We start from the raw sequence: 22982 nt of genomic DNA, 5'->3' as shown, positions 1-22982 counted from the left end.
CTCATTCCTTTCATGTCATTACTCAAATATCTCCCTCCATTGGAAATGTTTTGTCATTACATAATACTGTGAAATCTCCCTCTACCTACATCTACACTTCTTGCTTGTCTTCCCTGTTCCACTTTCCTCAAAAACTTTCCTGACACCTAGCATATCACCTGTTTTTGAATCATTTTTCCTTTTATCCTTCTTATCTCACAAGAAAGTGAATGTAATATAAACAGAGATTCTTATTTATTTTGTTCTGATCCACAAAAGCCTAAAACATGGCTGACATTTTAGCAAGGGCATATCATTAAATTTATACTTGCAGAGAAAAAAAATCAAAATGTAGTTTTCCGGTGATATTGACCATGAAATAACGTACCATTTGGTAGGGAATATAAGACAGACTGAGATGATAAGAAGAAAAGCACACATAGCTAAACACGCATACATATCGCATACATATATACACAGATGGGTTTCCTTTGTATCGGGCATGCAAAAATGAAAAACTGGGAGTTGAACTATATAGAAATAAATAGAAATTCATTCTGCATATCTTCTTCAGTTTCCCTCTCTTGTGCCATCTGAAGGACTGTTAATTTTCTTTGCACAACTTGTATGTTACTTGAGGCCTTCTCCATCTACATTCCTTGGCGAACTTCTCATAAGAAACACTAGTGTGGGAGGTATGCTTTTCATGTCCCATGCATCTGTCCTTAAAAAGAGCAGTAGATGTTCACCCACTCATCTCCAAATATAAACAAGTCAACTTACGAGGTCAGAGACAGAAAACAGGACAGATTGAAATACAGTGCACAAATGAACAGATCCTTACTTTAGATTTATTCATTTATCTTTCTGTTCATTGTATTTATTATTTCTTCATAACTTATGGAAAGTTTTCTCTGTTTCTTCCTTTTCCTCTACTTTTACAAATTATAAAGTGATAGTCATGAAAAGCAGGAAAACGTTCCAATGTAGCGCACTTGTTTTCTGAGCTCTTGGAGAAATTTAAGCATAGCTATGAACTTGGCCCTGATTGTCTCCTCTGAATTGAATCACTCATCCTAAATATCTGGGAAAATATCAGATGCTGAGAGTTCACAGATCAATCTTGGATATTCATCATCAGTCTAAGCAATGCATCTCTGAGACACACCCTATGCAGCAAATCTTCCATGAACCAGTCTCAAATTCTGTGCCTGGGAACTCAGTAGAAGCAAATAGACATACTATTTTGTTTCTACTTAATGCAAGTGGTTATTTTGGATTTTAGAAAAGAAGATTAAGGAAACTAACTTTTTGGGTCATCCTGTTGCTGGGATTTCATGGTGCTTTTTCCTGTCTCTACTCTTGTCCAAAATTCATCTACTCACCGTGCTGCCATATTGGAAATAGCCTGAAAACATTTTAATACTATTACTTTTGTGCTCACTTCATGTGGATCATCTAATTCAGAAAAAGACTGAAAATTTCAATACTAAAGAGTAACTTGAAATTGAGACAAGATGCTAACATGTGTTATATATGTGTACTTCTAAGGAAAAGGATAGGTGGTTACATTGAAAATTGTATCTAAAGGTGTAGGAATAATGACACACTGCAATTAATCCTCAATGTATTCATTCCACACACATTTTTAGTTACACTCTCAGTGCTGTTTCCTTTTCTATCTTACTTTCTCACTTCAATTTTCTTAAATCAATATTTGACTATGAAATCATACTTTCTAAAATGTTTGTTGAGTGGCTAGCACTAAGGGAGAATTTATTAAGCTGCTGTGTGTGATGCTGGCATCCCACATTAGAGTAACCTTTAAATCCAGCCTGCTCTGTTAAATGATGCGGCTTTCTGCTGCTAATGCACTTTAAAAGGCAGGTTTGAACCCCTGCCACCCACATGGGAGACCAGCATGGAGTTTCTGGCTCATGGATTTGGTCTATTCAAGCCCTAACCCTTGAGGCCATTTGGGGACTGCATTAGAGGACAGAAGTCACTCTTCCTTTGTCTGTCTCTCTCTCTCTCTCTCTATCACTCTGCTTTTCAAATAAATATACAGATAAATCTTTTAAAAATGCTTATGAAATAAAACTGTATAGTTTCCAGACATTTTTTGAAAAGCGGTTGACTTGAGTAATTTATATGTTAATTAAGTCCCTAAATTAACTGAAGTAATTTCATATTTATTTGTATGTGAAAGTCCATAGAACTTTTGTCATGATTTGATAGTCTGTGCAGAAAAAAAATAGAGAGAGAGAGAGAGAGAAAAATGAAGTTCAATAGCTCCTCAATATCTCTACTGTATGAGAATCTATTGTTGTTTAGTCAAGCGAATCATTTCTGAATTGGGACTGGATAGCAGCAAAAAAGAAAACAAGTTATGACAGCAATCAAAGTTGAACAATAGGCCACAAACAATAAAACTACAAATAGAAATGCAAAATATCTAGTGACATACCTAATAACATTAATGGTGCAATTAACTGATTCAAATTACTCAAGTTTGTAATATGTTAAAGAATCTTTTAATTAACTCTCCATTTTATAACATAAACTAGAGAAATAAGGTATGTGTTACCGTGAACATTCAAAGGAGAAACACCATTTTCTTTTTTTTTTTAAGATTTATTTTACATTATTACAAAGTCAGATATACAGAGAGAGGAGGAGAGACAGAGAGGAAGATCTTCCGTCTGATGATTCACTCCCCAAGTGAGCCACAACGGGCCGGTGCTGCGCCGATCCGAAGCCAGGAACCAGGAACCTCTTCCAGGTCTCCCACGCGGGTGCAGGGTCCCAATGCATTGGGCCGTCCTCGACTGCTTTCCCAGGCCACAAGCAGGGAGCTGGATGGGAAGTGGAGCTGCCGGGATTAGAACCGGCGCCCATATGGGATCCCGGGGCATTCAAGGCGAGGACTTTAACTGCGAGGCCACGCCACACGGGCCCAAGAAACACCATTTGCAAAGAGTTTTGGGGCAAAAGATATTGATTGTATACTGTACTCAAAAAGAGGGAAAACGAGAGGAGACACAATATTGTTGGGATGGAAACTCAGAGTCATACAAGAAAAGTCAGCCCTATCTTTAATGCACAATCAGTGTACTCAAATAAAGATATTGATTTGGGCCCAGCACAGTAGCCTAATGGGTAAAGTCCTTGCCTTGCACATACTGGGATCCCGTATGGGCACTGGCTCTAATCCTGGCAGTCCTGCGTCCCATCTAGCTCCTTGTTTGTGGCCTGGGGAAACAGTGGAGGATGACCCAAAGCCTTGAGATCCTGCACCAGCGTGGGAGACCTGGGAGAAGCTCCTAGCTACTGGTTTTGGACTGGCTCTGCTCTAGCTGTTGCAGCCACTTAGGGAATGAATCACTGATCTTCCTCTTTGTCTCTCACCCTCTCTGTGTATTTGACTTGCCTATAAAATAAAATAAATCTAAAAAAAAAAAAAAAGGATAATGAATTGAAGGCCAGGTAGTAACACCAGCGACTTAGATGCCAGCAGCTCAAATCAGAGTTCCTGGGTTTAGCACTCACCCCTGTTGCTGACAAATCATGCAAATCACAGGAGTCAGTGGCAATGGCTCAAGTAAATCCGAGCCATGCCAACCACCTACAAGAGTATATTAACATCCTAGCTTCTGGTTTCAGATGAATTCTCATTGCAGGCATTTGGGATGTAAAACGGTGTGTGACTGCTCTCTCATGCTCTCTCACCCTCTCTCTGTTGCTGTTTCTCCTTTTCTCCCTCTTAAATAAAAAAATCACAATAATAGTGGAATAAAATCTCCCACTTAGACTGAGTTCATTGTCTGACACTGCATTTATGACACAAATCCATCGCTTACTTTGAAGTATAACAAACACTTTTTTTCCTTTTTAAATCAAATAGCTTTTTTAACCACATTTTACAGCTTATGACAGACTATATTTAAATTCTGAGCTAGCAGTTAATCTTATTAAAAGTGTTCTGCCTCATCTCCTTCAGTATAGTCTTCATTATCTAAAGGTTCAGAGTGTTGATATTTTACTGAGAATAAACATTTGCATAACTCTGTCTTTGAAAATCTGGCAATGGTGTGGAAATGTTCAACTTTGTGTTTGTTCTTTGTTATGCTTCTGTGTGCTAAAGCAGGTGTCTTATATATATTATAACCCTAACTATTTATATTACTAAAATATGAGTTTATAAAAATATTTTAAATATATGAATGTATCCTGAGATTGCATCTGATTGAAATAACTACCATGGACAAGCAAAAGGTGTTGCTGACTGGAGTCAGAACTCTATTCAATAAACAGTGCATTTCATTTTAAACAGGAAAGCCAGTGCGTGTTAAGTAGACTAGCGTGAGTTTATTTTTTGAGAACATGTTCTCATCTTCAGTTATAACAAGTTCTCCCTGTAGCATTTTTGTGGCTGTACATGTTTCCCACTGGAATGTTACAGAATAAATGAAGTTTTCTATTTATTGGACATTTGTGTATCTATTTACATTGTATCTTCTATGTTGATACTTAATCTGCTCTTCTCCACAATGGCTACTTAAATAATTGACAGGATGATAATAGAAGCCTTCAAGATTTAAATATTATAATATCAGTTGTAGTTGATATGACACAGAATAAAAGGCTTATTTAATGCAACAAATATCAAACAAAAGTCCCAACAGACCAGACAAGCTACATGCTGGATCCGTTTGGATTTGCCCACCCTGCACAAAGCAGTGCGCACTTTGGACTGTACTCCATCTTACTATCAGGGAAGACACTCTAACTCAAACGGTCTGCCACTTCACATCACTCCTCGAATGATAACAAAGAAACATGGTTTTACAGGTACCGATCTAAAACTGAGACTGGGCTTACAAGTAACAGAAGTCACTCTTGTCATTGAGCAAACCATTGTCAGGTGTCTGAATAGAAACCAGAGAGAAATGCCATTGCATAAAGGGGAAAAAAAAGTTTAGCAGCATTAGTATATAAATTGGCTTACATTTACAGAGATCAGGAATACAACTTGAACTCTTCACTTTAGATTCCAGCTGCCAGACCTTAAAAGTAAGAACTAGTTGTTTGAGTCTTCACTGAATTTTTGTTAAAATAAATCCTTTCTCTTCAGTTCATTATTTCTTTTACAAAGATATTACTGTTATAGAACTATCTTTGTACGCAAATCTGCATGGTATACTCGATCGTGATCAACTTTATACTAATGAAGCCATAAACTAATGCTAACATTGTGAAACATTGGCTCTGTTTGCCCATTGAATATCAGTATTTTAAGAAAAGCCAAAAGGTCCTTCATTTTCATAGTATTCAATATGTTTCCTTCATGGTGACTGACTGCTTAGTTCTGAATTCTCCATATTCACAGAAGGAAAGGCAACAGAAAACTTCATACACAGGAATGTGATCATTTCATCCCTTATCTACATTTTTTTTTTAGCCAAGGGCTTGCACTTGCATGTGTAGCACACATCTGAATTTCATTGCATTCATGAAAATTCTTTATCACGAGGGAGAAAGAAACCAACATGGGCTTTATCATGAGGGAGAAAGACACCAACTCCTATGAATTTGGAAAGTTAAAATCACAAAATAACCCAGGACCCAGCTCCAGCATTACAGGACTCATTAATGTTTCTAATGCATCGTGAATGACAATTTCTATCTCTTTATACAGATGTGAGATGTTTTTGGTATTATAATTTTAAATGTATTTCATCCATTATCAATAATCTAATTTTTCTGTTTGTGGCTGCTTTTTAAATCCTTAAAAGGTTGGTAGTGAAAATTATTAGCATGTTCGCATATCATTTTCATCAATTAAATTACTTGAGTTTTTTAATCATCATTATGGTGATGGTAATTTAGGATACAATTGCAACAAGATCATATATTGGATATTTTGTGAATATTTATTTGTAGATTTTGTGCAGGTTTCCGTCTAAAGGATGGTTCAAACATCTAGCTTTACATATGGAAAAAATAAAGCCGTCACCGATTAAAGTAATGCTATGAATCATATTAAATTTTTTTAAAAAGAGAAAAAAGTAGTGAATAAAGCAAAAAAGCTATGCTCAGTAGAAAGTTTTAACTTACTCTGTGGAAATTTTGGCTATGGTGTCACAAGAGCTGTATTCCACGCCTGTGAAGATCTCTTTGCAGTGTGCTGTCCGAACACCGTTAAGCCAGTCACCTGTTGTGCGGAAAGTATTGATGTCAACATTGCTTTGGTCGAGAAGCAGGTTGGATGGCCTGTGAGAAAAGAAAACATCCAAAAGGAAAGAGATGAGGAATCCGCAGAGTGGTGACCTGCCACAATTTGGCACCAATATCAGCAGGAACTTCCAGGTCTCGTGTGGTACTCCTGTTTCTCCGTGGAATTGACCTGCTGTGAAGGCTTCATCTGTTCAGTGTCACAGCTTGGAGGAAGAGTGTGACTATCATGTCTAAGTGCTCCTGCCCCCTTCCTACTAATGACTGTTTTTCAAATCATCAAAACTCTGACAATGAACAGCATGTATATAATGTGACGTTACAATTTAACTGCTTTGTTGTCAGTAAGGATTACCTTAGTTTGGTTTAAAATTCTATTAGAAACTGCATTGAATGCTATACCGTGTCGGTCATGGAATCAGTTTCGATATCAAATTTTGCCTTAATGACACCAAAATAAAAATTGCCAAGGTGGAAATTAGTATTGGAGCAATATGTGAAATTTAAGTATGTGAGAATTCAATTACATAGGATTAGAGAGATGATATTTTATAGACCTGATAGATGACAGATCAATTGAACGATAAGACTGTGATCCACACAGCATGATTAGTATTGAGAGAAGAATGTATCATACAGCTAGAAATAAGGAGAGGAATTCTAGCACTGTTTCTTATAATCATGGATGTGATGGTAGTTCTATAACACCTGCAAGATCTGATGAATCAAAGGAAGAAGACTATATATCCTTCAGGAGCCAAAAGCAGCATCCTGTTAGCAATCTGCCTTGGATATTTTTCCAGTGTTTTTAATTTTCGTTTGACTCACAAGGCTGTGACCAGTTCCCAGGAAGACATGTTATCCATATCTCTCTTAGTTTCTTCTTCTCCTAAGACATGGAACTTGAGTACAAAGTTCCATGTAAAAAAACTAAATTTCCATTTAGCTGTCTTGTCACGCATTATGCTAAGGTGTTTATTCATTGTGCCATGACATTTAGTTATAACTGTCCTTGTTGCATTTTCCCTATTTTCTTTTAAATTATTTATTATTTCATGTTGCACCCTCTGGGTTTTTGTTTCCCATAGAGTCTAATGGTTGAGGGCACAGATATTGAATCCACAGGACTAAATTGAATCCTTGATGCACAGCACATAGTGTGACCTTGAAGATTTCTTATCTTTTCTGACTCCCCATTGTAAAACGTGGATGAGGGTAGTGGTATAGATTTCCCATTGATGAAAATGAAATGATCTTGTGTCAGACATAGTAGCCTTACACATGCCAGGATCTATATAGGTGCGGGCTAGTGTCCTGGCTGCCTTACTTCCCCATCCAGCTCCCTGCTTGTGACCCGGGAAAGCAGGAGAGGATGGCCCAAAGCCTTAGGTCCCTGCACCAGTGTGGGAGATAAGCATGAAGCTTCTGGCTTTGGATCATCTCAGCTCTGGCCGTTGCAGCCACTGGGGACTGAACCAGTAGACAGAAGATCTTTCTCTCTGTCTCTCCTTCTCTCTGTATATCTGTCTTTCCAATAAAAAAATAAAATCAAAAAATTTAAAAGAAATTGAAATGATCTTTAAGTAGGTAGTACTTAAATAACTGCTGGCATATGTCAAGCATTATTTTATATTCATTTGTTATCCTTCGTATTTGTAAAAATTTCAAAAAGAAAATAACATAGTAAATAGTACTCTATAGAAAAGTCAATAATCTTCCTAAATACCATTTTTAGCAATTAAAAATTTATTATTTCATGATATAATGTTTGAAGCCCTGTAACAGTTGGAATAGGGGCCTCTTTGGAATAGTTGGTTGTTTTTATAAACACACAATGACTCCACAGATTATGCTTATAAATGGAAGTGCTGTTCTAGCTGCTGGTAATTTCCTTCCTTTATTGCAGTAAGATATAACATTGGATGTTCTATTCCATCTTCTGCTAATTTTTTATTATAGTAAGAAGATACACTGTTAATACTAAACTATATTTAGTATAATTGATCTTTTTTATAACTTAGAAGATATTTTTGGATATTTTACCCTTCAGAAATTTTATTCAGATAGTTGAATTTATAGTATTATATTCCATTTAAATTTAGCCTGTATTTACTTAATACTTTTAAAAATTAAAACTCTCCATATTAGATGCCTTAAAACAAAAATTTTATGTTTTCCTTACATGCTAAAAATGAATGATCTCCTTAGAAGGATTCCATCATTTGAACTATTCAAATTCAACTTTTGAGAACATTTAAATTCAGTATTTTGGTAGTAGGAGACACCAAAACAAATGAGGACTATATTAAAAAAAATCTATCTTAACTTTAGAAATTGAGTTCCCTGACTTGGTAATTCCAATAACAGTTTTAGAAATAGCAACAAAATGAACTATTTAGATGAAGCAAAATTGTATAAAGCTGCATTTAGGAGGAACAACCACTGATTTCATCTATACTGTGCAGCAAATCTCGTGGTTGAAGTGAGAACATCTTTCTGAGAGGTAGACATGTAAAATGTTTTAACTCTATCCACACTCAAAACTATTTTTAATTGGAAGGTTGTTATTATTAAGGATATTCCTTCAACTTACTACCTGATACACATGAGGAATATTTCAGTATGAAACTCAGATTTCAATCCAGGATTTTTAATAATGCCCTCTATTACTATTCTACTGCTTAAAGTATGTGAGAGAACTTTGTAAACTGGTTGGCTATTCATTTGGAATCTTGAGCTAATGCATTAAATTTATTTGATAGAATTTTTCATTAAAATTTATGCAAGTTCAGCACTTAGTTTGAGGAAAACAATGACATTATCATTTTTTTTTCTGCCTCTATTTTTCATCCTCCTTATTATGGTCATTTCTTAAAGAGGACAGGACCTGGTGCGGTAGCACAGAGGCTAAAATCCTTGTCTTGCATGCTGGGGTTTGTGTCCCAGTGGCCCCTGCTTGTGGCCTGGGAAAGCATTAGAAGGGCCAAGGCCTGGGGACCTTGCACCCACATAGGAGACTCAGAGGAAGCTCCAGGCTCCTTGCTTCAGATTGGCTCAGTTCCAGGCATGCAGCCTCTAGGGGAGTGAACAAGCACATGGAAGATCTCCCTCTATCCCTCCTTTACTCTGTATATCTGACTTTTCAATAAAAATAAATCAATCTTTAAAATTTTTTTAAAGAAGAGGAAAATTGAAAAGTTTAGAAATTATCAATGTTATTTTTATTAGACGAAGCACAATTAATTCAATCGTTTATACTAAAATGTTCACATTATAAGTAAAAAATTATGATATGTATAATTTGTATTCATGTGATATGGTTTGGTTTTAACCAACTTTCAGAAATGATTCTTAAAGAAGAAAAAAACCATAAAAGTTGGGCATCATTTAACAAAGCACTAATTTTCTTCCCATTATGGATATCCAGGAAGCGATAACATATGAACACAACATTTAAAATTTTTAATGGAACATATGCACAAATAATTTTTGTGATTCTGTACTCAAAAAAGAAGTAAAGCCTAGATAATTTTCATAACCAAAAATGCTTTGTTTTTGCTCTTTTCGTCAGAGTTTTAGGAAGTACAGATACAAATATGAAATCCAGATTCCAAAACTTATATTCTTGAGTTGTCTTAATACGGATATCATGGGTAAAATAGCCTTTGTGACTAGGAAGCTTGAGTGATGACACTGGCCTCTTTGGATAAGTCTTCGAATAAATAAGCACAAGTAAAAACAGCATGGAATCAAATGACACAAAATTTCCATAAGAAAAATGAAGACTTTGACAGGAAAAAACATGTTATGCGAACATCTCCAGGAATGCACAGACACGCATGCTCACACACATACACGTTGCGGAGCCTAATTCTACAGTAGCTGCAGTATGGAATCTAATGTCAACTCTTTCTCCCATGAATAGCAATACAGTGTTATTTATGGGTTTGTGGGTATGAAGAACCTAACCCCAGGACATTTATTCAGAATATTTATGAAGTGGGCCTAACAGCAAAATGCAGGAGTCTTTTCTTCTCAATTCAGAATCGTTTGTATTTTTAAACTCAACACTCCAGCCAGACTCAACAAGAGTTTGGAAAAAACGAGTATAAACAAACTGAAATAGAACAGGACGTGCAGATTAGGGATTAGAGTGACCCCAACTGAGGTTTTCTGTTTATGACTTGGATCAAAGTGCAACCAAGACCAAAAAAATGACCTCATTTTAATGCCAGTGACCTCAAAATAACCAGCCCTGCAAAGTATCATTTTTCCACTTCCAGGATTTCTCCAGGGATTTCAAATAAAAATTGGTTCCTTTCCTCCTCCGAGAGGACATCTGGACAGTTTATCAATGGATAGGAATTTGTCTCTCCCTGTGAAGAGCCTCTGCTGTCTCTTCATGCGCACCGAGGGAATCTGGGCCTTTTGAGCAGCTGCAGGCGCTGGCGTTTTTTTAGACCCAGCCCCAGACGTTGGGTCTGAGGGGGAAATTTATAGGCTGGGTGATGTGCACCATGAGCTCACACTTTTACTAGACAAATTAGATAGGTTTCAATCCGTGCAGCTGTAAACGATGTCCTACAGAGTTCCACCTGATCTTTTACAGCTTTTCATAAATCAGTGCCTACCGGCCGCAGACCACAGTCATTAAAAAGAAATCATGGAAATTACATGTTTGCTCTGGGGAAGCAAAAAATAACTTGTCTTCCTTTCTTTCTCCATCTTTCTGTTTAGCTTTGTGAATTATTCTTTTATGAGCACCCATACTGTTCCATTAGATGTACAGATTTTCTTCCTGCCAGCCTCTGTTTTAGCTGCCATTGCTGGCACAGTCATTATTAGCATTAGGTACCGGGAAACAAATGCCAATTAATGCTGGCCAATCCTAAGAAAACCTTGTGAAAATGATCTTGCTTTAACACAGCGTTAGGATTTTGACAATTCAATTTTAACAATAAATTACTTTTTTGTACTTTGCAAGACTCTTTTGCTTATGAAGACTGTTTTTCATCCAAAGAGTAGTGATTTGTATACTTTTCTTGAATACATGACTGAATACTTATCCCACCTAGGAGATAATATTGGAGGCACGTGGTATAATATTGCAATTATTCTATATTGTGACTAATTACAGTGCAAAAATAGAATTAAAATGGTTCCTCAAGTCAAAACTCTATTAGTATTTACTTTTTCTCTTATCTGATAATAGTTCTGTAGCATCACATAATATTATACCTTAAAACCCTTCATATTTTATAGTATTATGAAGTTAGCATGTTTTATCATTTATTTTAAGTTAATGGTTTAATCACTGTACATAAGTAGAAAACTTTGTATTTCTCAATATATGTTAGTTTACACTCATTTTGGCTACCGATTTTTGGACTTTAATATTGAAAATTCAGATGTAGCAAGAGAATTATTCCTTGCTAAAAATGAATGTGAATATTTATAGTTCACAACAAGCTAGTATGTAAATGATATATTAAGGAGAAATAAAGCCATTGTGTTTATTTGAATCACTTTCAGGACTTAAGAGTAAAAATCTTAGCATTTATAGCTATTGTACCAAGCGTTAATTCCTCCACTTGATAAAATGAGCTACTGTGATTTATAAAATGAGAAAATAAAGAGATCACCTGTATTTCTGATATATTTTTCCCTTTAAAGTATTATGTATTCTGTTTGTTCAATGAGCAAAGTCACCATGTAAATTTCAGAATCTGAGGTCAAAGTCATTTTGAGAATAAAGGCAGATTTTTTTTTAGAACTTAGATTTATGTTGAAGAAGGAAGTATTTGTCAAAGCAACAGTTTTTCTCAAAAGAAATTGCAATGCATGTTCAGAGATCAGATTTTTGCTAAACCTTACTTATTGTTTTTTGTGGGGAAACAATGCATGTTTTATTTATTTATTTATCTATTTATTAAGATTTATTTTTATTGCAACGTCAGACACACAGAGAGGAGGAGAGACAAAGAGATAGATCCTCTGCCCTCCAATTACTCCCAAGCAGCCTCAATGTTCAAATCTGAGGTGATCCTAAGCCAGGAGCCAGGAGCCTCCTCCAGTCTTCCCACACTGGTGCAAGACTTTGGGCCATCCTCAACTGCTGCCCCAGGCCACAAACAGAGAACTGGATAGGAAGTGGAGCAGCTGGGATTAGAACTGGTGCCCATATGGGATCCTAGTGCATGCAAGGGAAGAACTCCAGCTACTAGGCCACCATACTAGTCCTGTGTGTTATTTATTTTGTCACTATTAATGTTACAAGCTAATTAAAATATTTATAAATTAGTAAAATAAAGCCACAGAAGACTTTATTTTAAACCATTTCAGTTATATTAACTTATATGATAAGGTTTGTAGAGTCTCATTCTAAATAGAACGCTTAATTGTTTATGCCATTTCAAATTTCAGCTCTAAATGGTTTGCGGTACAATGGAGGTGCAATGGAGCAGCAAGTCAGGCCACTGCCTGTGATGCTATCATCATGTACGAGCACAAGTGCCACTCCCAGACGCCCCATTTCTAATCCAGATCCCTGTGAGTGTGCATAGGAAAGAAGCAGGTGATGGTTCTGGAGCTTAGGTCCAGGCCACCCATGAGGGAGACACAGACGGAGTCCCAGACTCCTGGTGTCAGCATAGTCCAATCCCAGGAACTGTGACCACAGGGAGAGTGCGTCAGCAGAGGGAAGACTTTTCCCTCCCTTCCCTTCCCTCACCTTCTCTGTAACTCTGCCTTTCAAATACATAACCATTAAAATATATTTTATATACATCATTTAATTCATTGTGCCAAGAACTTGGCTTCTATCAATTTAAGTCAATACTGACATGTTCTTCTGGATTATAATTTTGTTCATTATAATTTTGTTACTTGTGAAAACGATTATATAGAGATTGCATAACAATTGTGTGAATGTCATATCATTTAGTATTTATAAATATTGCATCTAAATTAATCATGCCATTAAATGACTATAAAATTCATGTATCTGTATTATAATACAATCCAATTTTACTAAATATACCTTTGCGTGCATACAATGTTCACATTTGAAGCAAATGTTGCAAAATACTGTAAAAATGTAATTTCCTTTTTTAATCTTATATTCTAGTAGAAAATTTGCACAACATATCATACACACAAAATCAGTACTTTAGAGTATTTCAACTTTTGAAAAATGTTCACCTATCCTGTTATGGTGTCATATTGATCCTTCCTATTGAAATTTCAACCAATATACAAGTTGTTTCTTACATACAATTGACAGAGTTCAAAAGAAGCTGTAATTGAACTCAGATATCTTCATTAACACTCCATTTGCTTCAATATCTACATATCTTCAAGGATCTTATAAGCTATGTGAATATCCTTTTTCATCCTGTATTTAGAGGTAAGCTAATAACAATGGAAGTATAGTGACATTCCCACAATAATCACAAAATGCTTTGTGTAAACTGACTGCTAAACATGCACTTGTAACCTCATATTGACGTACAGCTAAGGCACATTGGACATACACATTTTTTAATTTGTCCTGATTTGTAAGAAAATGTAGCTATTTGAAAGTAAGAAGAAATAAAATTTACATTGCAATCCTCCCTTTCTTTCTTATCACTCCTTGCAGCATATTGGGACACACAAACACCTGCTTTTCTATCTTCTCTTTATTCGGTCACATACAATGAGCAAGGATATTCATAACGATCCTCACAGGAGAGGTGTATTTGAGAATTATATAATTATGAATCATTAATTCAAACAAATGTTGAGAAACAGAATGCTTTCAATGACGATTCCTACAATTGTACATGGAAAAAAGACAGAGTGTTTTTGGAAAATAAATTGAAAAGATACTTTTAGATATATATCAGATGCACAAAAAAGCAAAAATAGATTAACTCTGGAAAACATTTTTTTCTGTAAGAGTGCTTATCCTAAATGATGCTTATATAGGCACAGCTCCACACACTGATACAAAACTTGCAAGAAATTTGGGATCATGGTAACAACTACAAGCCTGGACTGAAGATCTTCCACTGACTTTTCAAGGGGATAGTTCTGGAATTGAGATGATGCAAAGTATGTGAAACATTATTCAGCAGGAGGTTAAAGTTTTTGCCAGTTGCTATGGAACTCTGACATATCTGCTTAATGAGGGCAAAAACACTAGAAAGGTTTTTTTCTTAAAAAAATGTGTCTGTTGAAATTAAATTTAGCAATCCTATTAGAAAATATCTATTCATGTATTATGAAGACATTTATTTAGTTTCCACCATCAACCCAGCGCTAGCAGTGACAAGAGAAGCATGGTGTGAAGCCTCTAGGACTTTATGTCTGCTGAAAAAAGAATGCACACAGACAAAAAACAGAAGAATCTTAAGAAGCAAAAATATACTGCTTTGTGAAAGAGTAATGGCATTGAACTTTATATTGTGTGTCCAAAGCATGGCTCAAAAAATCCATGATAGCAAGTTATTTCCTTAAAGAAAAAAGATGCAAAAAGGAATCTGAGATGCAAGAAATAATGTATGCTACTATCTTCTGAAATGCCTGGGGTTTCTGAGGGAACCAGAAGTGACTGCTGAGACTAGGCTGTTGTTTAAGAAGCAGAAGAGGAAAAGTTATAGTGAGGCCCCACCCTGCCCCCAAAACACGTCTACCTCTCTGTTTACCAAGTGATGGTGTACATCAAATCCTGCATTACAAATACAATTTTAACACCATCATGCATTTCAGCATCAACAGCAATGATGAAAAAAAAAACATTTTCCCATGGTCCATGTAGTTCTAAGCACTTTGGCTTCTGTTTGCCTCCTTCAGCTTGTCATAGACAATTCCTTTCCTTGTCACTCTTCAATCACTTCATCCTCTACCTCTTGTCTAACCCTTTCTCATCTCCAGACATTTGCAGTTTATTGACCTTAGGCCAAGAATAGTTTTTCTGAGAGGAATTCTTTGAACAGCTGGCTTATGTGCTCGGGTCTCAGCTCTAATGTTGCCTGATCAGAAGGCTTTTTCCCAATCACTCTTTCAGTGGTCTGTTCTTGTCTGAGGCTCATTGTGTGTCTTCTATAGTGGAAGCTACAGAATGGCCATGGCCATATTTGTTTTCTTCACAGAATCAACAGTGTGCTGGCAACTACTACGTCAACATGTAACAGTGAGCAAGGAGGGCAAATATGAGCCTATGTGTGTGAGGCTAAAAGGAAAAAAAACAGGCAGTGCAAAAAAGAATGGAGGAATTTTACAAGCCTGTTTGAAACAACTCAACACTTATATATATAAAGTCCTGCCCACATCAGATAACTTTATAATGAGGTCCCAACAGCCCCTCATTGAGACATCTCAGGGGAACCTTCCAGGCTCAGTGACAAAAGGGTCATCTTATGAATAACACTGTGAGACAAAACTTAGGGAGAATTTCATGTATTGAGAACTCTTTGTCCAGCAATATGACAGAAGACAGACAAAGAAGGAACAATGGTGAGAGGTGAACACCATACCTACATAAACCCCAGCCTAACTACACTCTGTCCATGGCTGAGTTGCCCACCTGGCCTGGTAGGTGTAGTGCTTCATTAAGAACTGTACAACCTTTGTTACCACCAATGCTCAGCTCACATTTGAATTTGTTTTCTTAAGGAGCAGGACAAGAATGCCTGTTTCAGATGTCTCCAATAAAATGACAATAATTATTGAAAAAAATAAAAAAAAAATGGCTATTTGAGTAAATGAAATGCCATTGGAGAAGCATGGTGTTTAAAGCCATCATAAGTAATCCAGGTTTATTTTTTTCTACAATGTTTAGTTTTGGATATGGTTTGATATTTTCCCAAAGTTTCATGTGTTAAAATTCGAGGAGATTTTAACACAGCTATACTGTATAGAGGCTTACACTGTGCAAAGTTACCATGATTAAATAAGGTCTTTCTTTTTAATTTAAGGGGAAATATGTATTTTGTAGTTTTTTCCAAATATTTGGTTTTTTTATTGGTTAGGTATACCTAGAGAGAGAGGGATCTTCCATCTCCTGCTAGTTCACTACTTTAATGGCCTCAACAGATAGAGCTGAGCCAAATTCCTGGAGCCAGGAGCTTCTGGGGCCTCCCATGTGGTTTCAGGGTCCCAAGGCTTTGGGCCATCCTCCAGCGCTTTCCCAGGCCACAAGCAGGAGTTGGATCAGAACTAGAATAGCTGGGACATAAACCAGCACCTTTCTGGGATGCCGGTGCATGGAGGCAGAGGATAAGCCAGGTGAGCCAATATGCTGGCCTCTCATAGATGCAGCATAAAAAAAATAAAAGATCCATTTATTTTTATTGGAAAGTCAGACCTACAGATGGAAGGAGACACAGAGAAAGGATCTTCCATTGGTTGCTTCACTTCCCAAGTACCCAGATGGCTAGAAAAGAGCCAATCAGAAGCCAGAAACTAGGAGCCAGGAACCTCCCCTAAGTCTCCCATAAAGGCATAGGGTCCGCAGGCTTTGGGCCATCCTCCACTGCCATCCCAGGCCACAAGCAGAGAGTGGGAAGTGGAGCAACCATGACATGAACTGGCACTTACATAGAATCCTGATGCATGCAAACTGAGGACTTTAGCCACTAGACCACCTTGCAGGGCCCCATAAATGCACCTTTAAAAACCTAATGATACTTCCCATACTTCCCTTCCTTCTCTGAAATTCCCACCTTTCTTTTCTTTTCTTTTCTTTTCTTTTCTTTTCTTTTCTTTTCTTTTCTTTTCTTTTCTTTTCTTTTCTTTTCTTTCTTTTCTTTTTTCTTTTCTTTTGAAATGCCAAGCTTTCAGTTTATTAGGCCTTTTTGATGGAATTACCGTGGTTGAATGCACAGGAGAGATGCACAAACACTCATATTGGTCTTTGTCTCCACAGATGATATCTAGATCATGGACCTCCAGTATGGCACTTTTCTCCCTCCTTTTTTCTCTCTTTTTTTTTCTCCTTGGAGACTTGTTTTAAAGCTGAGTTATGATGAAAGAGAGGGAATGTGAGAGAAAGAGAGAGGTAAGAAGAGAGATTTTCCATCAACAGCTTCACTTCGCAGATGGTATCCAGGAGCTGTGTTTCTGTCTCCAGCATGAGTGACAGGGGCCCAAGCACCTAGTCAATCTTCAGTTACTGTGTCAGGTGATCAGCAGGAATCTGAATAGGAAGTGGAATAGACTAGACCTGAATCAGAACCCATATGGGATGCCAGTGTCACAGGCAAGGGCTTAACACACCATTCAAAAAGTCAATCTTTCAAGTGTTTTATTTTGATGATGAAAATCAAACTGATACAAGTGGGAATTAAAAGCAAGTGAATTATGTCATATATGTTTTTATAAGAATATTTTGAAGGTCATGGTAAAATGATACTTGAAGTAGAGTAACAATGGAAGCAGGGAATAAATTAGGCCAGAAAGGAAATCAATCACACAGGAGATTTTTCAGTAAAAAGTAGAACAGATGGGTCACTCTGTTCCTGTGATAACTTGTAACACAGTGCAAAGTGAAAGAAAAAAGTATGGAGCTTTGTTCCCATTCTTTTTGGAAATAATGATTAGGGCTTGGAGCATTTAACCAATATACCAGACAGTAGAAGGATTAAGCTTGCAGAAGAACATCAAGAGAAATTTTCAGATTCAGTTTGATTTTTTAAGCATGGGTGTGATTCATTTTGAAGAAACAAGGCTGTATGTGATAGGGATGCGGGGTCAGTAGATATGATATTGACAAGCAATCCTTTTTAAATATCATTGCCATGAAAGACCATCCATCATCAGTTTTAATTAGTCACAATTCATTCCTTTTTTTGTGATAGAATATGAATGTCTGGCTTGGGAAATACTTGGATCATTGTATATTGAATATATTCCCTGGGTAATTCTTATTATGAAAAATATGAGAAGTAATGTAGCAGGGCATATTTTTATTGGGGTATTCCTGCAGACTTGGATTATATGAGAGAGACAGGGAGTGGGAGTGAAAGAGAGGGGGAGAGACTCAGATATTTAGAAAAAAGAGAAGGAGAGTGTTTCCTTGAGAAAAAATAGGGCATTTCTCTCTTACACTGAACAAAAGGACAAGGGGACAATTTAGATAGGTGTGCCAGTAAATTTCAAAATCAAAATTTGGTATCACTTCACCCCTGCTAAGATGCCTGTTGTGAAAAAGGCAAAAGATTCAAAACATGGTAAGATTGTGTATGTTGGTAGTTTTAGAACTTGGTACAGCCACTCAGGCCACTCAGGACAACAGCATGAGACTCAAATACCTGAAAATAGGAATAGCATATGATCCAAGCAGTCCAACTTCGAGTACACATTCAAAACCGATTAAATACCACTATCCTGATAATACTGGTGCAACATGGCATTCACTATAGTGTTGTCAAATGGAAAATAGCCTAAATGCCCACCACTGAACAACAAGACAAAGGCAAGGTTACTTTCTCTCTCTCTTTTTCTCTACATACAAAATATTTTTAGTCTTAAAAAAGGGGGGGAAAGCATGTATGGCAACATGAAAATATTTAGAAGATATTACAGTAAAGAAATAATTCAGACAATAAAAAAATACTGCATGTTTCACTTACATATGATGTAACTTTAAAAATCCAACCTACAGATCCAGAGAATACAGAAGTGATATCAGTGATCCAAGAGATGGGTGAAACATGTATGCAATTTTCATGGGTAAAAGCTTGAAATTTTAAGTTAAACATATTCTGGAAATCTAATGCATAAAATCAGTGACTATAGAAAATAATAATGTACAGTATTCTTGAAATTTGCTTATAGAGTAGACTTGAAGATCACCACACACACACACACACACACACACACACACACGGTGTCTATATAAGGCATTAAACATGACAGCAGTCTTGATTGTTGTCATCATTTGATAATCTAAATGAATATCAAAGCATATTTAGAATATGTATAAATTTATGTTAATTTAATCCTAGCAAAAGGAAAAGGAAATATACCCAGAGATATGGGCAAGGATGTCCATTTTTCCTTTTTTGCCTTTGTCTCCGATACAATTTGGTTTGGGATTGTGAAATCCTGTTTCTGCTTAAAATTTCATGTTCAGTTCGTTGTGGGCTTTAAGTGACACTAACTTTAATTTTAATTTCTTAAAACACTGTATCAATATGCTAGATAAGAAAGTAAAGTTAAATGAACATTTTCTATACCTTTGTCTATTAATATCTTTCTCTTTTTCTCAAACATCTACCTACACTCACATACTTCTTGATCTTAAAGCAGACAAACTAAGGTGAAAAGTGAGGAAATTTCTAGATGTTAAATGCCAGCTTTTCTAGATGTTAAATGTCAGCTTTAGTGATCAAGCTTTGCAGCAACAGGAACAATAGATTAGGGTAAAATTAATGAAACTTACAATCAATTAAGACCACATGGTGTAACATAAACTCATAGACATATAGAATAGCTCACAAAGTACTGTTACTAAGAAAATTCCATTGCAACTGTGAAGACATTGTTGGGCTTTCTAGGCTTCAAACCATTGGTGTGTGTATGGTCACGTAGATAGCATTCCTCCAAAGACTTGATGTGATGGTCTTTTTTCAAGGGGAATATTTGTTTAAAGTAAAACATGTACTCATGAGCTGGCATTAGTACAGTGCTTAGCCCACTGTGTAGGGTATCCACAGTCCACATAGGAGGTCCTGGAGTTGGGTTCTAGTTCTGCTTCTGACTCCAGCTTCCGGGAAATGTGTATACTGGGAGGCAGCAGGTTATAGAATGTGTGGTTGCATTTCTGCTATACTAGCGGAAGGTCAGAGTTCAGCTTACTCTCGACTACAGCCTGGCCAGTCCTGATTATGTATTTAGGGAGTTAGCAAGTAGATGGAAGATTCCTCCACAACTCTCTGCCCTCATATATATTTTTTAAATGTACTAGCACATGAGATATATCAAAACAGAAATCAAAAGTTTTCAATAGCACACATAACTGGGACTTTTTTTTCCTCTTACCTGTACAATGAGAATCTACATTATTAAGATAATATTATCATAGTTCCCCTGAGATAAACTGAATCAGCAGTTTTTTCTTTTCATGTGGTCTTCCCTGTTTCTTCCATTTCACTTTGTAAATTCACTGTACTTTATAGTTTTTAAAGTTACTAATAGAACATCATTGATTCTTAACTATGAGGAATGTTATAAAATCTAGGGAACATTGTGTCTTCTGAATGACACTGTAATTATGGATTTACATAGGTATTGCTGACTAGGATATAGAATTAGTTTTACTTTTAGTTTATTCTTCAAAGAGGCTAGCAGATTTCAGGGCAGCCAATAAAGTTTAAATGAGTATTTGATTAATAAAATGAGGGGAAATTGCATCATAGTAGTGAGTGAGCTGCTTTTAACTTGTTATTACTTTTGTTCAAGTTTGGCCTTAAAGAAACTTCTGCATTTTCTTAAGATTCTTGACCACTAACAGAGTTTTTCCTGACTATCCTCATTTTCTTAAAAAAATTAAGAGAAGCTTTATATTCAAAATATATTTCTTAAAGTCTCAAACAAGGTTAAATATAGAGTCATTGTTGTCAATATGAATGCTAAAATATTTCCAAATTCCAACATTACTATTAAATGGCATGATGATTTTCCTAAAAACAATGAATAAAGATAGATATATCTTCAGTCTTTAGGAGTACAAATTTCAGAGAGTACTCTCGGGAAGTTGCTGAGAGAGGGAGAGGAAAAAAAAAAAACAATATCTTAGAGACAGTAAAAACACGCAATTCCAAGCAAGACCAGAATGCAAACTCTAATGTGTCACCTTGCAGCGGCACTGGTGATGATCTTCAGGCTGCTGGGATTCCGGATGAGCTTGTCCAGGATGCTAACAATCTGCTCAAACTTGGGTCTGTTGTTTCTGTCTTTCTGCCAGCAGTCCAACATCAGCTGATACAAGGCAGCTGGGCAGTCCATGGGAGGTGGCAGGCGATAGCCCTCATCCACTGCTTTAATTACCTGTGTGGCAAGCAAAGTTGTTAGAGACTTCAGACTTGGACACCATTTTATTCTCTCCTACATGGGACACATCACCAGGCATATTTTAAAACTGAGTTTAAAAGTTCTCATTTCAAGTTTCCTGAAAGGATAAGTTAATAAAATAAATAACGACTCATATAATGAACACATTATATAAAGGAAGAGTGAGATAAAGTCCATTTGGGAAATAACTGGAGAAGATGATTTTCAGATTAAAATAAGCATAAAAGCTTATTGACATAGGAAGTTTGGTGCAGTGATTATTGGTTTATTATATAAATTATCTAAGGATATATTAAATGTGAGCAGTATTGTCATACAGATGTTGATTTTCCCACAATTCAAATGCTGCTTGCTTTTGATAAAGTCCAATGTGCTACCAGTTAGGTATTCAGTACTTTTATACATTTTAATGCAGCAATTTAAAAAATTAATATGTGTAACTATCATAAGGAGGATGTTTTTTAGACATGTACAGTTTTGTCTTTCAATCCCTGCGTTTCTGTTTCCAAAAGGTTAGAGTAGACCCAGAGAATCTTTATCCCTAACAAATCCACAAATCACTCAGTTCAAAAGACCACACTTTGCGATCCTCAGGCACAGATAATTTTAGGAACACAAATGTGGAAAAGTGAGTCTAAGTTTCCTTGTGTTGTTATACAAAGTTGATTGCTTGAAGAAGTACGGAAAAATTTGAAGTTCAAAAACGTTACACACAATTTTTTTATATGATGAATAGAAAATGAATGAAGGTACTTCTAAGGTACCTTGTCCTGTGCTTCGAAATTTTGTTCAGACATTCTGGTTAAGTGTAAAAAATAACCTGTGAGTGCTGATTGGATTGCCAATTCTATCTTTTTACAAAGCAGGCACAAAACATAACACATAAGAACAAATTGCTTTATGAATCACAGATTTATTAAAAAGTTAGGTTATTTTTTTCTATCCAAAGACTTTATTCGGATAAATAAATTCATATAGTAGTTTAACACATTAATAAAAACAGCATTGTAAAGATAGCTTATTTTTGAAAAATATTGTATTTTTGGAAACAAGATGTAAAAGATGCATTAATTCAATCAAGAAAGGAGAGCCAGTATGTGCATGTTTGAAGCATTTTGGAAACAAAAACACTTCAAGTATTCCATTATCCATTGGTTATCTCATCACTTATTTTACTGTATTTTTATAAAACAGCTTCATTTTATCTCATTTCCAAGCCCTAATGAAGGAAACCCTACAACTGTAAAACTGGTTCAGTTAATATTCTTTAATGCTTGGAAATAATTTCAGTTGAAGTATTCCATTTCAAAGTCACAGACCCAGAACCACCTGGTTTTATTATGCTCCATTTCCTTGTACAGATTGATCTTTAAATCTGAATCCATCATTCATAATCAACATAAACACACTTACATCCTGATTGGACATTTCCCAGTATGGTCTCTCTCCATAAGACATCACCTCCCAGAGAACAATCCCATAACTCCACACATCACTGGCTGATGTGAATTTGCGGTAGGCAATAGCTTCTGGTGAGGTCCATCGGATTGGAATCTTGCCTCCCTGTGAACAGAGTCATGTGTGCACAAATGAGCGATTCACAGAATTTATCATGCATATTATGCAATCTAAAATTTGATAGCATTTCCAGGATATGCTCTGAAGTGGAGAGTAATTTTTGCTAAAATATGTTAATGTTATATTATTACAAT

General features: G+C 36.1%; 1 protein-coding gene across 2 annotated transcripts in view; it reads right to left on the bottom strand.

Annotated features, from left to right (window-relative positions):
- Window positions 1-22982, bottom strand: part of EPHA3 (EPH receptor A3) — a 317639-nt gene that overhangs the window by 1837 nt on the left and 292820 nt on the right. For both annotated transcript variants that reach the window (XM_004596564.4, XM_012930186.3), the window contains exons 14-16: window positions 22684-22833; window positions 21053-21246; window positions 6097-6252 (exon numbers count right to left, since the gene is read on the bottom strand). In XM_004596564.4, coding sequence (XP_004596621.2) covers window positions 6097-6252; window positions 21053-21246; window positions 22684-22833 — 500 coding nt within the window. The remainder of the gene's footprint in view (window positions 1-6096; window positions 6253-21052; window positions 21247-22683; window positions 22834-22982) is intronic.

The sequence above is a fragment of the Ochotona princeps genome, chromosome 3 (assembly GCF_030435755.1).
Source record: "Ochotona princeps isolate mOchPri1 chromosome 3, mOchPri1.hap1, whole genome shotgun sequence".
Classification (NCBI taxonomy): domain Eukaryota; kingdom Metazoa; phylum Chordata; class Mammalia; order Lagomorpha; family Ochotonidae; genus Ochotona; species Ochotona princeps.
The sequence above is the reverse complement of the archived record's forward strand: the minus strand, read 5'-3'. Positions and strand labels throughout refer to the sequence as shown.